Source organism: Euprymna scolopes, chromosome 14 (assembly GCF_053919585.1).
Source record: "Euprymna scolopes isolate OS-2025 chromosome 14, ASM5391958v1, whole genome shotgun sequence".
In the NCBI taxonomy this organism is placed as follows: domain Eukaryota; kingdom Metazoa; phylum Mollusca; class Cephalopoda; order Sepiida; family Sepiolidae; genus Euprymna; species Euprymna scolopes.
This window is the reverse complement of record NC_136495.1, coordinates 23385972-23400753: the sequence shown is the minus strand read 5'-3', so window position 1 is coordinate 23400753 and position 14782 is coordinate 23385972. Positions and strand designations below refer to the sequence as shown.

The 14782-nt window shown below is 33.2% G+C and overlaps 1 protein-coding gene across 6 annotated transcripts in view; it reads left to right on the top strand.

Annotated features, from left to right (window-relative positions):
• The window catches only part of LOC145292910 (uncharacterized), a 69570-nt gene that overhangs the window by 36097 nt on the left and 18691 nt on the right, over nt 1–14782 (top strand). For all 6 annotated transcript variants that reach the window (XM_080139057.1, XM_080139056.1, XM_080139052.1 and 3 more), the window contains one exon: nt 6334–6684. In XM_080139057.1, coding sequence (XP_079995183.1) covers nt 6334–6684 — 351 coding nt within the window. The remainder of the gene's footprint in view (nt 1–6333; nt 6685–14782) is intronic.

The following is a 14782-nucleotide window of genomic DNA, read 5'->3' as shown; positions in this document are numbered from 1 at the left end:
TTGTTTGTGATGGAACAAAATATTATTTATGATGGAACAAAATATTGTTTGTGATGGAACAAAATATTATTTATGATGGAACAAAATATTATTTATGATGGAACAAAATATTGTTTGTGATGGAACAAAATATTGTTTGTGATGGAACAAAATATTGTTTGTGATGGAACAAAATATTGTTTGTGATGGAACAAAATATTGTTTGTGATGGAACAAAATATTGTTTGTGATGAAGCAAAGACCACAAAGTATTGTAGTGGATTTTTACAGCACAAGAGGTCAAAGGTGAATGACCGATATCTTTGCAGATTGCAAAAGATCTAGAGGCAAGAAGGTATAATATAACACCAGGTCACTTTCTTGTCAGTGCACAAAGAAATATGTGAGTCTGACAGTTGATGACACAATAGATCCAGACTATGAACGTGTGAATTCTGTGAAAACTTCACAAAAAAACCTTGAATGTGAGACTGGTATTCGTGGATGTTTCCCCTGTAGTTCTGCACAGTGTTGCTTTTCATAGCCGTGTTCATAGCGTCAAAAGGAAGTTAGAACAAACTGTTGAAACATTCAAAAGTTACATGTCCATGGTGATAAAGTTGGCGTTAGTGAACTGACTGTGCAGAATTAATGCTCAGTGAAACAGACACCAATGTACGGCACAATCACGTTGACACACCGGTTCTTGCCAGATCACCAAAGTTAAGCAACATTGAGCCTGGCCAGTACCAGATGGGTGACCATTTGGTTGGTTGGTTGGTTGGTTGTTTTTGTTTTACGTCATATCAACCTTTTCAGGTTATTTAATGCCGAATCCAAAGATTCAGAAGAAAAAATTTTTTAAAAGAATTTGTTGTTTTCAAGTCGATTTCTATTTAACCCGTAGTTGGGACTGTAACAGGTACTACCACTCGGGGTCAGAGTGGACCTGGGAGCAATGGCAATTAAAGCTAGGGCCTCACCACTGGATATAGTTTAAGGTCATATCCAGGACCGTGTGACCATTTGGAAAGGCTAGGTGCTGTATGTACCTTCTGGGAAGGTTGGGCGTGGGGCCAGCACCCTCACCCTGTAAAAAGAACTCCTCGTTACAAAAACATCTACAAAAAGTTGTAGATGGCCTATGCTCCTCCAGGGGCTCAAGGGCTATGGAATGGAAAGACACCAGAGAAAAAGTAGCAGAACTAGATCGATTACATTATCTGATGAAAGATTGTAAGAAAGTAATAAAGAAAGCAAGAGAGTTGTATGCTCAATCTGTTAAGTCCAAAGTAGCTGAGCAGCGGCTTGGTTCCCACCAGTTTTGGCAAATAGCAAACAGAATCCTGAACAGAAGCGTGTGCTCCATCCCAGCTATTATCAATGGACCTGAGGTAATCTCGTCAGCATCAGACAAAGCCAAACTCTTTGTCAAGAACTTTGCAGCTAATTCTACCCTTTGCGACCAAGGCCGCCAACCCCCAATATTTCCTCCTGTATCAGAAAACACGCTAGGTGATATACATATATCTGTACGTGATGTTGCCAAGCTAATCAAAAACCTTGATTCCAGTAAAGCAACTGGCCCTGACGGTATTCCAATTATAGTACTCAAAAAACTTCAACCTGAACTAGCGCCCATACTTACAAAACTGTTTAAACGTTGTCTTAAGGAGAATAGTTTCCCATCTCCCTGGAAAATCTCATCAGTATGCCCTGTATTTAAGAATTCAGGTGATCGCTCATCCCCCTCTCAGTACAGGCCAATAAGTCTCCTGTGCGTCATGAGTAAGTTGCTAGAATCTGTGTTAAATACAGAAGTAATCAACCATCTCAACAAAAATAACCTTCTTAGTGACACTCAATATGGTTTCCGTTCTGCTAGATCTACAGCAGATGTGCTTACAGTTATATTGCATAGGATTAGCAAATCTCTCGACGGTGGCAATCTTTCTAGGGCAATTGCTCTTGACATATCTAAAGCCTTTGATAGGGTATGGCATAAAGGTTTACTTCATAAGATCGCTAGCTATGGTATAGCTGGAAAAGTCTTCTCAATTATTAAATCATTTCTTTCTGATAGATTCATAAGAGTAGTAGTTGAGGGGCAAAAATCAGAAGCTCACAGTATTAATGCCGGTGTCCCTCAGGGGTCCATCCTAGGCCCGACTCTTTTCCTGATCTACATTAATGATCTTCCAAATCATATCCTTACATCATTTGTAGACATTTATGCTGACGACACTACCATTTATGGTAGCACATCTAAGACAGTAAACGACCAAGTTCTCTCCAATTTTCTCTCCTCTGATCTTGAGCACGTAGTACAATGGGGAAAGGAGTGGCTGGTTACTTTTAATGCATCTAAAACCAAGCTTCTCTCTTTACATCATCAACATTCTAATCCACATCTGGCATCAATTGAAATGAATGGCTCTCGTCTTCAGGAGGCCTCAAGTTTTGACAAGCTTCTGGGCTTGACCATTACTCCTGATCTGAAATGGAACACGTACATCAAATCTGTTGCCAAGGTCGCTGGAAAAATGGTGGGATCTTTCTATCGATCCGGTAAATATCTCACTGCTGATGCTATTCTCTATCTATATAAGAGCCAGGTACGTCCAAGGATGGAATACTGTTGCCACATCTGGGCAGGAGCTGCTAGAAAGGACTTGTCCTGCCTTGATAGAGTTCAAAATAGACTTCGTAGCCTCGTAGGAGATGTCCTTTTCTCTTCGCTGCAACCTCTATCTCACAGAAGAGATGTTGCGAGTTTGTCTCTGATGTATCGTTATTTTCATGGAAAGTGTTCAACTGAGCTTCAATCTATGGTCCCCCTTCGCCAAACTTTCACAAGAAACACTCGTCTAGCTGTAAACACTATCAATAATTCCCCCCACTCTTTATCTGTGCCTAAACCTAAACGTAGATTCCATGAACAAAGGTTCTTTCTTAGAACTGCACGCCTGTGGAATTGTCTTCCGTTTTCCTGCTTTCTGGCTGACTACAATATGGTTGTGTTCAAGTCTAACGTAAATAAGTTCTTGATGAGCCGTTCCATATAAGTTATCAAATTTACCAAATTTTTATTACTAATGATTACTATAGTGTCCAATTTCTACTGTACACTCTTTAACCCTTATCCTTGAGTGGCCTCTGGGCCTTGATAATGTGGTGATGCGTATGTAAAAAAAAAAAAAAAAAAAAAGTTAAAGAGCGCTTCAACTCGTGATCAAATCCAAATCATGACACTTGCTCCTGATTTTCTGAATACCATTTCACTGCAACTGTTTTATCTTTTTATATTTTTATCAATTTTTACATATTCAACTTTTTTTAATGGGCGCCTGTTTGGAGATGAAATTCATGGAATTTGGCATGACTGGTCACTCCCCTGACTTAACCCGATACAGATCGAAATTGGTTGCTTCCTATGAAGGTTCTTCTCAGGGAATAGTTCAAGTTCGTTTTTGTGTATGAAATAGTATGTTCGCTCAAAGAGGAACCCAGCTAAAACAAACAGCCCTTATCAAAATCGCCATGTTTTGTATGAGAAAATGGAATAAGAGTAGGAGTCAAAAAGGCAGAAAATGAGTGTACATAGTTTTTGAATGTCTCAAGACTTTTTCAAAAGTTTTTATTTTCAACAATGTGAGTGAACAAAACAAGAACTTTTAACCATTTTTTGGTCGAAACACAATAAATGTATGAAGAAAGCCTTTGTGAGAACTACTTTTATTGTAAATTGCAATGGCAATTAAAGGGTGGCTCCACACTCCCCAAAGCTCGCAAGCTGGGGCCTCACCATTGGATATAGTTTAAGGTCATATCCAGGACCCCTTTGAGTGGGAGCTGGAATCTGTTAACAAAGACGTTTCAAATGACCCAAGATGATGATTGGTTTTTGTTGTGGTCCTGTTTAGGGGGGATCACAATATTAGGATTAAAAAGTCCTGGTGTTCACTGCGAGCAGTTAAACTACGCGTGTGGTCCCTGCTCGATGGCAGAAATGTCTGGCTTACATCTGTAAATAAAACGTTCATCAACTAATGAACATAAAGTATTTATTCTATTTTTCTTATGTTTTAGAAAACATAAGTTTTTAATTATGGAACGGAATAGAATATTTTAAAAAAATAAATTCTTTGAAAAAGAATGACTGACAATGACTATATTTTTAAATGAGTTAAAAAACACAAACCACTTATCCAGTTAAGTAAAAGAATAACTTTTATTGGGTTTGTTTTACAATCCACAGAGGTATGAAAAAGTGGCCAAAAAACAAATATATAACAAATAAATGTTACTTCTATTTACCTGATAAATTTAAATGTTTATTCTATTCAAAATACAAGTAGTGTCAAGCGCTACATGAGAACAAGAAAAAAATAGTCGCAATTTCTTTTGAAGTCTCAACAATGACTTAAAAATAAAAAATGATACAAAATAGTGGTAGAAACTCACCCGATAATTGTCATGGTAATTTCAAGCCATTAAAAATGAAATTTAATTATCCTAATTATTTTAATGAACTTGAAAACAATCTGTACAAAATTTCCTTTTGTTTGAAATGCTACAAGCCATATTTTAATAATTTCTGTGAATCATGTCATGATTGCCATCTTGGATTTTTCACAGTGTAATGCTGACAAATAATAAATCCATCAGAATAAAATTTCAGATGATGATAAAGTCTTACCTCCCATTTTTTAAACTGTTTTTTTTATGATGCTTCTACTTGAAGCTGTTAAAATAAAACTTAATTCTGCTAATTAGTTTAATGTATTTGAAAATATAATTCTGATCTGTGCAGAGTTTCCTTAATTTGATATGCTACAAGCCATATTTTGTTAATAATTTCTTTGAATCATGTCATGGTAGCATTTTGGATTTCCCGGTCGCCATTTTGGATTTTTCATGATGTTATAATGGCAAATGAAAATATCCATCAGAATAAAATTTCCTATGATGATAAATCCCCATTTAGCATTTTTCTTAGCTGTTTTTATGATGTTTCTACTTAAAGCTGTTAAAATGTAACTGAAATATGCTAATCAGTATGCAAATTAGTCCGTAAGTTATCAAATGAGATGGTCGTAAATAACACCAACTGAACCTTAATGGTATCCTTATAATATGTTCAAAATTTCATTCTAATATCTTCAAAAGGTTTTAAGATACAGCTTTTTAAAGATGGGTTAGTCTGTAAATTGTGCAAATTTCTTACCATTTTTTGTCACAAGCTTATATGCATTTGAATAGGACTGACTTAAGGCAAAATATCCAGTGAACCACACATTTTTTGATACTTTGAATTGTCATAACTTCAGTTTTAATTGGCTGATTAAAAAAAAAAGATATTTCTTCTATCTTTTTTTTTTGTGCTCTTTTCAATAATGATTGATTTGAGTTTATTCAATCTAAAGAAAAAAATGGTGTGGTATTGCTATTATGAGGGTGAAAGTAAGTGTAGTCAAGTGACCAATGTAATAAGAGAATTCATATTTTGACGAGAGATTAAAAGAAAGAAGAGGCAAAAATTCATAACTTGATGTTTCTTTGAGATCTGGGCTGCTGAATTAAGGAGTTGAGATGATCAGGATTCTTTGAAAAGTTATTGTTGCAGTAAATAGAACTGCAAGTGTATAGTGAAATAAAGCCATCTACGGACATTGTTATATACATATGCTATAAAGTCGAGAAATCTTTGAAGTTACATATTTAGTATTAAATGATATGGCATTTACAAAAGATTTTATTCTTATCTAGAATCCCCCTCCCCCCCCATCTTAAAAAGCAAAAAAAAAAAAATCTGTAGGCTGTATGAAGACACTAGGTTTCTAAAAATTCAATCATGTTTTGTAAAGTTAAAAAAAAAATATTTTACTTCTACAAAACAAAATAAACACCATACATCTATATTTGAAGATTAAAATCTTTTTCCAAAATTACTAGACTCGGCATTAAATAACCCAAAAAAGGGTCGATACACTGTAAAACAAAACAACCAAACCAAACTTCATGAATAAATATTTGACAATATAAAAAACTTGAAACATAAAATCTTTTTTTCAAAATGACTGGATCCGGCATTAAATAACCTATAAGGGGTTGATATGCCGGAAAACAACCGAACCGAAATAATTTTTTGTTCATTTTATTTTTACCTCAAATCCATTTGCAGATTATCTGGGTTCAAAACCCACTTCCTGCCTATTGATATTATGAACTGGGGCAAGGATCATGTTTACAATTGAACACCAAAGGATGAAGTTCTTTTCGCTTTCTTTATCAGCATTGAGTGTCCTAATGTTTCTTTTCCTTTTTTTTATTTATTTATTATTTTTTTTAAAGAAATCCTTGAATGCTACGCCTCTATCCATGCAACCGAAACCAATTCAATCCAGCTGAGTGACAAGATCCCTTACCCCTGTGATGTATCGGTTGACGGCACTGTATCTGAAATCTCAAGCATTAGCGATTCTTACTATCTGAATTCTTATGAGCGTTTTGTACACCCGAGCTGTGTCATGTCTGAAGAGCAGAATTCCAGACAGTTATCTTACAGCATTCCTGACACTTCCTCCATCGCAGACAGCCGACTTGGACAGCATGAAATACACTTGGCACACAACAATTTGGCTTTGGTTGACAAGAACTACAATCGATCGCATTGTACCATACCTGAGAAAATTAACAATTGTGGTAAGTAAAAGATATATATCTTCTATCTTTATAAAATTAGGTATGTGAATATGTTTATATATGTGTAGGTATAGGATTCACTCCTAAACTAATTAAATGATCATTACGAATTTTGGAACACAGCTGCTAAGCTTAAGGTATTAGACATCAATTAATAAATACTAGCTGGATGTCCGGTGTTGCCCAGTCGTACAATACGTTTAAACATGATATTTTAATTTATGCAGATTGCGTATGTATTATTATAGAATAAATCCTCTATTGAATATTATATATTACAAGGAATAATTTACCAAGTGGACGAATTCATAAAAAAATTGTTTTAAATAATAATGATAATGTCATTCATTAGGTATTCTTTTTTTCTTTTACAAGGGAGTCACCACTTATCAAGGCCTGTAGTCCACTTGAGGATAAGGGTTAATGAATGTAAGGTGATAGTATAGTAATCGTTAATAGTGTAGATTGGATAGAATTTGGATTATTTAAGGGCATGGCTCAACAAGAACTTGTTTACATTGGACTTGATGGCTACCATATTGCACTCGGTCAGGAAGCAGGCCAGAGGAACAGATTTCCACATGTGGGCAGTTCTAGGAAAGAAGCTTTGTTCATGGAATCTGTTTAGATTTAAGCACAGATAGAGAGTGGGGGAAATCGTTTATAGTGGTTGTAGTTAATCGAGTATTTTTTGTGAAAGTTTGGCAAGGGGAGACTATAGATTGGAGTTCAGACGAGCACTTGCTATGAAAATAATGATAAAAAAGAGACAGGCTCACAATGTCTCTTTTGTTGGAAAAAAGTTGTAAGGAAGAGAAAAGGGCATCACCTACTAAATTTTGAAGCCGATTTTTACTTTTTCATGGTAGGATATGGTGCTCTGAGTAGTTACTGCCCAGATGTAGCAACAGTATTCCATTTTAGGATGTATTTGTTTCTTAAACAGATAGAGAATTGCATTGACAGAGAGATACCTATTGGATTGGTAGAATGATCCAACCATTTTTTCAGCAATTTTTGCAACAGATTTGATGCATGTATGATTTTAGTATTCTTATATATATAAGATAGTGATGTAGTTTAATTAAAGCATTATGTGTATTATATATGCATATAATGTATTAGAATGTATCAGAGGCTGTAAGAAAAAATTTTAAATAACGCATTTTTTTTTTTATTGTACTTGCGCTCGTCATTCCTTCTTGAAGACTGAGAATTTCGCTAAAGAATTGCGATGGAGATGTGGAAGCAATGCCCAGTAGGAAGGATCATACTAGGCATTCTGGCTGTCTAATCTCTTTAAATAAAACGGTAGATGTATGTCTGTGTATGTGTAAATATTTACCCAATAAACTGTTAAACTATTGGTCACATAACATTGAAGTTAACAGGAATCAATAATCATACACCAATAATCATGTAACAAGTAAAATCTTTGTTTGGATGGATGAATAATGTGCATAGAAATATGCTGACAAGTTGAAATGCAAAATGTTTATTTTAACTTGCTGACATATCTTTATTAGTTTTACACATGTGAAAATTCAATTAGAACTAGAAATGGTTTAATTTCAAATCTTTCTTAACTATCTGTTGGGTTAGCTCAAATGGAAAGGAATGCGATTGGAGCGCTAAATGTTTTGATTTTGATTCTAGTAGTAATACACACGGACGAAAAAACACTTTGGATAATCACAGATTTCAAGGTAGTTCTACTAAAATAGCCATGTTTTTTAAACCAAAGCACTTCAAGTCTTCAAATTACTACTGTTTTGTTCGGAAATGAATATACTTTCAAATGAATTAATAAATATGAATGTACATTATATATTTTAAGAGTTTTGAGCAAATAAAGTGATAAAAATGTGAACGTCATAAAATGGTGTTTTCGGTAAGGTTTTGTAATGACCCCCCCCCCCATGTTTTCTAAAGGTCCGTACCGTGATTGTATGAAGAATTTCGTCATGAAATTTGGGAATCAATAAGAAAAGGTGTTAATCTTAATACCGTCAAGTGTCCGAAATATTATTGACCATTTCTTTTTTTGTCGTGTTAAAAATAAGACTTTAATATGCCGAGTATCGAACATTTTGAAAAAAAAATTCTTCGGACACCCAGTAGTAAGTAAATCAATCTTTTTACTATCTTTATCAATTAAAAGTATTATTTTATGTTGAGTAGGACCGCGGTAATTGATAATTTAAAAGGACCTACCCGAAAAAAAAAATTGTTTCTATTTCTCGAATTTGGTCAAATGAAGTTAATATTACTAGAAGCAGCAGCTACAGCCTGTAGAATCAGCCATAGCACAGTGTATAAACAAACACGCATTCTTTAATTTTTATTCAAGAACGAATTAAGAAAAACAAAATGAAGCAAAATGAAAACATAATGAAATATGAATATAAATGTTCTTATGTTTAATTAGAGCTATTTTGTTATCAGAATAACATTAGTTTAGAACTATTCGGTTTTCAGAATGTATAATAACAACAATCCCAACCAATTCGGCATTATGAATCTGTTGCAATTTCTCACATTTTTCGTCAAATTTAAAAACATGGTTAAAAAAAACAAAATAAACTTTTGTAGATATATAGCTTGCATGCACTTTTATTCTTTAAATTAGTTTTGAACAGCGAATTAAAACAATGTTTTACTGCGAACAGCCACAAATGTTTTTTTTTCAAAATCAAAATAAGTATCAAAATCTCGTTTATACATAGATTCGAAAAAGTTGTCAAAAAACAAATATATAACAAATAAATGTTATCAAAGGCAAGATAAGTTACTTTTCTACCTAACTGGATAATTTTCTAGTGTTTTTATTTAATGTAACATGTTTATTCAGCTCAAAAAACGTACAAAAATTAAAAATGGCGCCCGGCCCGACTCTCTTTGACACGGTAAGTTTGAGAAAAGGAGTTAAAAATTTAAAAAAAAACAACTATACAAAATACTGTTAAAAACTCACCGAATATATGTCAGCCTATGTCACGGTAACATATATTGAGCGAGTTTCTAGCAGTATTTGTCTACTTTTTTATTTTTAACTCTTTTCCCCAAACTTACCGTTTCAAGAGAGTCGGGCGGCGGGCGCCATTTAAAATTTTCCAAAACATCGGTAAACACTGTTTTCAAGCTGAATAAACATGTTACATTAAATAAAAACACTAAAAAATTATCCAGTTAGGTAGAAAAGTAACTTGCTTTTGATAACATTTATTTGTTATATATTTGTTTTTTTAACAACTTTTTCGAATCTATGTGTATAGTAATACAAACCCTCAAAATCTATATCGATATTCTTGAAATTTTAAAAGCAGTTAGAAAACACATCAAACTACAATTAGGAAGCTTTTTATTTCGTTAATTTTTTTTTCTACTTATTAAGCGAAAGATATTTTTACAACCTGCTCCAGCGTAGTATAAACGGCCTATGGAATTAACACCTTCAACCTCGAAAATAGAGATCAACAAATTTATGGAATTTTCTTTGAAATTTTGCAACGCAGTTTCTTATTAAATTAAAACTAAATATATAATATAAAGCCAATAATTATGAACCACTAACAGTAAATATGAGTGATGAACGCTCTCTTTGAAAAAAAAGCTCTCTTAACTTCACCTGTAATCCAAATTATGTGTGGCAAGTCTCCTCCTAAAACACTCTTTAACCCTAACAATAACACTAAGTTCGAGTGGCAAGCCCTCCTCCCCCTCCAACAAAATACCTCTGTAAGCCACATACAAGCATCTAAAACAAACAAACAAAAAATAGATCCTTCCTTAAAGAAAATACACATAAAAATAAATTTGTTAACTGTCCTAAAATGCTAGAATGGCCAGGAAATGGTGAATTATTTTACATTAAATTTTTGTGAAACTAACCGCTCCCCTCTCTAATATTGTTTTTGTTAGCTTTGTCTCTGTCAAGTTTTCAGTATGTTCACACATAATTTTCCTTAGCCCTACAATTAATTCAAAGTCCGAATGGCAATCCTCCACATATTCTCATTGCATAGAAACCCTCTTAAAACTACATTTTGGAGGGGTGGTCAGAAGGAGTTGAGTGGGGTTAAACAGAAGGTGTTAATCTACAATAATACCAAAGAAATATTGCAATATATTCATTTTTAAATGGTCTTATGTTTAGATTTAAGTTTTTTGTACATAAAGCACATTACAATTAAACTTTGAGTTCTCCAACTTCTTTTCTGTTTATGGATACATGGCATTTTTAAGGAATTGCTGCATATATATGCACATTTACTGCAGATTATTTGGAAACCATAAACTTTGGGAGATTTTCAGTTGCATATTCTGATTCCTTGTACAAAAATACACTTATACAGTAAATTTCATTTTTTAGTCTTGTGTTTTAACAAAGATATGACATTTTTACTGAAAAAGTAGTGTAAAAAATGTGACGAAACGCATATGGTCTTAAAGAGGGGAAAATATCCAAACGTGTGAGGCACAAAAATAGCCATAACTTCCTTAATTTTAATCAGATTTTAAAAATTTAAAAAGATTCTTTCTTAGCTCATCAAACTCTTTCTATGCATACCAATATTGAAATATTTCAAGCTATTTCAATTTTTTCATGTGTATTGCTAATTCTAGCTGATGTCACCCAAGTCATTTTTTTTTAACTTTTGAAAGTACTATATGATATAAAATATTAGAGAATTGGCTCTATAGTAATCAATATGAAATCTATATGGATTAAAATATATTCCAGCATATATTACGACCTGGCAAGGCCGGGTACCCTCTGCTAGTCATAATTAAATTTGCCTCAGCAAAAAAAAAGAGGGATAGGGCAATATCTGAATAAGGCAATGTGGATCTTAGTGCGTGTAAGAGATGGGCATCGAAATGGTGACTATGAAGAAAGTGTTGAACGTGGATGTCACAAGAGCCAACTATCAAGGCACAAGAGAAGCGTCGTGTTCAAGGAGAACAACTAAGACTTACAAATTTCTTAATCTGGCATGAAAAATCTTGATGCAGGTCATTCTTGTTAAATATACTCAACAAAACCTAGACTTTTTAAATTGTTAAAAATGGGCAAAAGTTATAGCTCATTGATTTAGAATGATTGCTTTAAACTTTACTTCTAGAGTAAATGGTGACTAATTTCTATTAATCCCTAACTATGCATCACATATGATAATACTTAGTTCACTGAAACTTATTATAACAAAGGTCCATGCAAAATATTAGCCAGATCGGACCAGTAGTTTCTGAGAATAATTAGAATGAACAGCCGAACAGACTAGGAGAAATATAGATTATCAAATTTGTTCTGAACATCTCGTATAATTTTAACAATTTAAGTGATTTGCATTTGCATCCTGTTCTATTTTTGTCACTTTCTCAGCTTATCTACCTTGGTTTGTCTCCACACAAGAGGAAAATTAGAAACAAACTTGTTTTTATTAGCAATACCAGACACCATAACGTTAAGCGCTGGGCAAGACACACACTGTTACTTAATTTGACACTCATAGTTTTTAAATCAGTAATAAGTACAATACTCCAATGTCCATCAAAATAAAACTTATATAACTGGATTCACAATAAAATTTACTTTAAAATGGTATTTTAATATTTTTATTGTGATTTGTATATTCAAAGAAATTGCTATTTAAATCCGACTATTAATGACAAAACATGCCAGCAAAGCATGCTCGCTGGCGGTAGATCATTTTTGCAAATAACTGGTTGGGGTGTGTTCACATAAATACTCGTAGCAGAAGTTGTACCCGTCGACGACGTTTCTAGTTGTTTTAGCTAATTAGGGAAAAGAATTGTCTTTGCTATGGAATTTGAACACAACACGTACGTCTTTCCAATCCAAAATTATGTTAACACTTTGTAGTACAAAGATAGTTAAAGATAGAAACTGTGTTCGAATGCTATTTAATAGCAAAAATATTAATTTCTTTTGTCTTAAAATTTGAAAATAATTCGATAAAAACTTATGCTAGACTTGTTAGAAATACTGACTAGCACTTATAAACATGAGAATTTTTGTGCGTCGTCGCTCACACAAAAAAAATCTGTAAACACGTGTTCGTCAACTAACTTACGGACAAAGTATTCATTTTATTTTTGTTATTATTTAGAAAACATAAGTTTTTAATTATGGAAACTATTTATTAAAAAATAAATTATTTGGAAAAGAATGACCAACCATTAAATTTAAATGAGTTAAAACATACAAACCACTTATCCAGTTAAGTAAATAAATAACTTTTATTGGGGTTGTTTTACAATCGACAGAGGTATGAAAAAGTGACCAAAAAGCAAATATATAATAAATAAATGTTACCAAAGGCAAGTATTTTTCTAACTAGCCCGATAAATTTTTGGTGTTATAAATGTTTTTTTCTGCTCATAAAACAAGTAGTGTCGAGTGTTATATGAGAACATGAAAGAAATAGCTGCGATGTCTTTTGAAGTCTCGACAATGACTTAAAAATAAAAAAATTATACAAAATAGTGGTAGAAACTTACCCGATAATTGTCACAGTAACTTGAAGCCGTTAAAAATGAAATTTAATTATCCTAATTAGTTATGGTGGCCATCTTGGATTTCCTGGTTGCCATCTTGGATTTTTCACAGTGTAATGCTGACAAATAATAAATCCATCAGAATAAAATTTCAGATGATAAATCTTTCCTCCCATTTTTTAAACTGTTTTTTTATGATGCTTCTACTGGAAGCCGTTAAAATGAAACTTAATTATGCTAATTAGTTTAATGTACTTGAAAACATAATTCTGATCTGTACAAAATTTCCTTAATTTGATATGCTACAAGCCATATTTTGTTAATAATTTCTTTGAATCATGTCATGGTTGCATTTTGGATTTCCCGGTCGCCATCTTGGATTTTTCATGATGTTATAATGACAAATGATAATATCCATCAGAATAAAACTTCCTATGATGATAAATCCCCATTTAGCATTTTTCTTAGCTGTTTTTATGATGTTTTTACTTAAAGCTGTTAAAATGAAATTGAAATATGCTAATCAGTATGCAAATTAGTCCGTAAGTTACCAAGTGAGATGGTCGTAAATAACACGAACTGAACCTTAATGGTATCCTTATATGTTCAAAATTTCATCCTAATATCTTCAAAAGGTCTTAAGATACAGCTTTTTAAAGATGGGGTAGTCTGTAAATTGTGCAAATTTCTTACCATTTTTTGTCACAAGTTTATATGCATTTGAATAGGACTGACTTAAGGCAAAATATCAAGTGAACCACACATTTTTTGATACTTTGAATGGTCATAACTTCAGTTTTAATTGGCTGATTAAAAAAAGATATTTCTTTCATTTTTTTTTTGTGCTCTTTTCAATAATGATTGATTTGAGTTTATTTGATCTAAAGAAAAAAAAATGGTATGGTATTGCTAGTTTTATGTAGAAGATATGCAGCTTCCCAAAAGAGGCACCCTGGGTAGAATAAAAATAAAAATTGCCTCAGTCAAATAAGGATTTCTCCATAGTTAACTAGGAACCAAACAGATACTACACTTTGAATTATTTATTTGACACGTTTCAAGACTCCAAACATAGTTTTGGGACACAATTGCCATTTTAGGTCAATTTTCAAAACAGATAATGTATAAGTGTTATACCATTTTTCTAAACCAAAATTTCACGAGGAATCCAATAAAACAAAAACGAATACAAAATTTTGATGGGAAACTATGTTTTCAAGCAATTCTTTCATGACGGCTGGAATCGCACTTCCCGTTTTTTTGTCCCAAGGACCGTATCCTGCAGATTACGAAACTATTTAAGAAAATTACTCAAAACCTATCAATCATAAGTGTTAGGCCATCTTTCTTAACCAGAATTGTTCTTCATCTGGCACTGATACAATGATTTTTCGTCGTTTTCAGCAATAGCATACAAAACTTTCCGTGCAAAGCGCCAGGTACATGATGTTGCCGAGGCCAGATGGTCGATATCCTTATGGTTGTCTCTGGTGAGCCCACACTCCTTGACCACCCTGACAACGTACATGGTGCCAATGTTCTTAATCTCCTGAGACACATTTCGTCGACTTGTGAC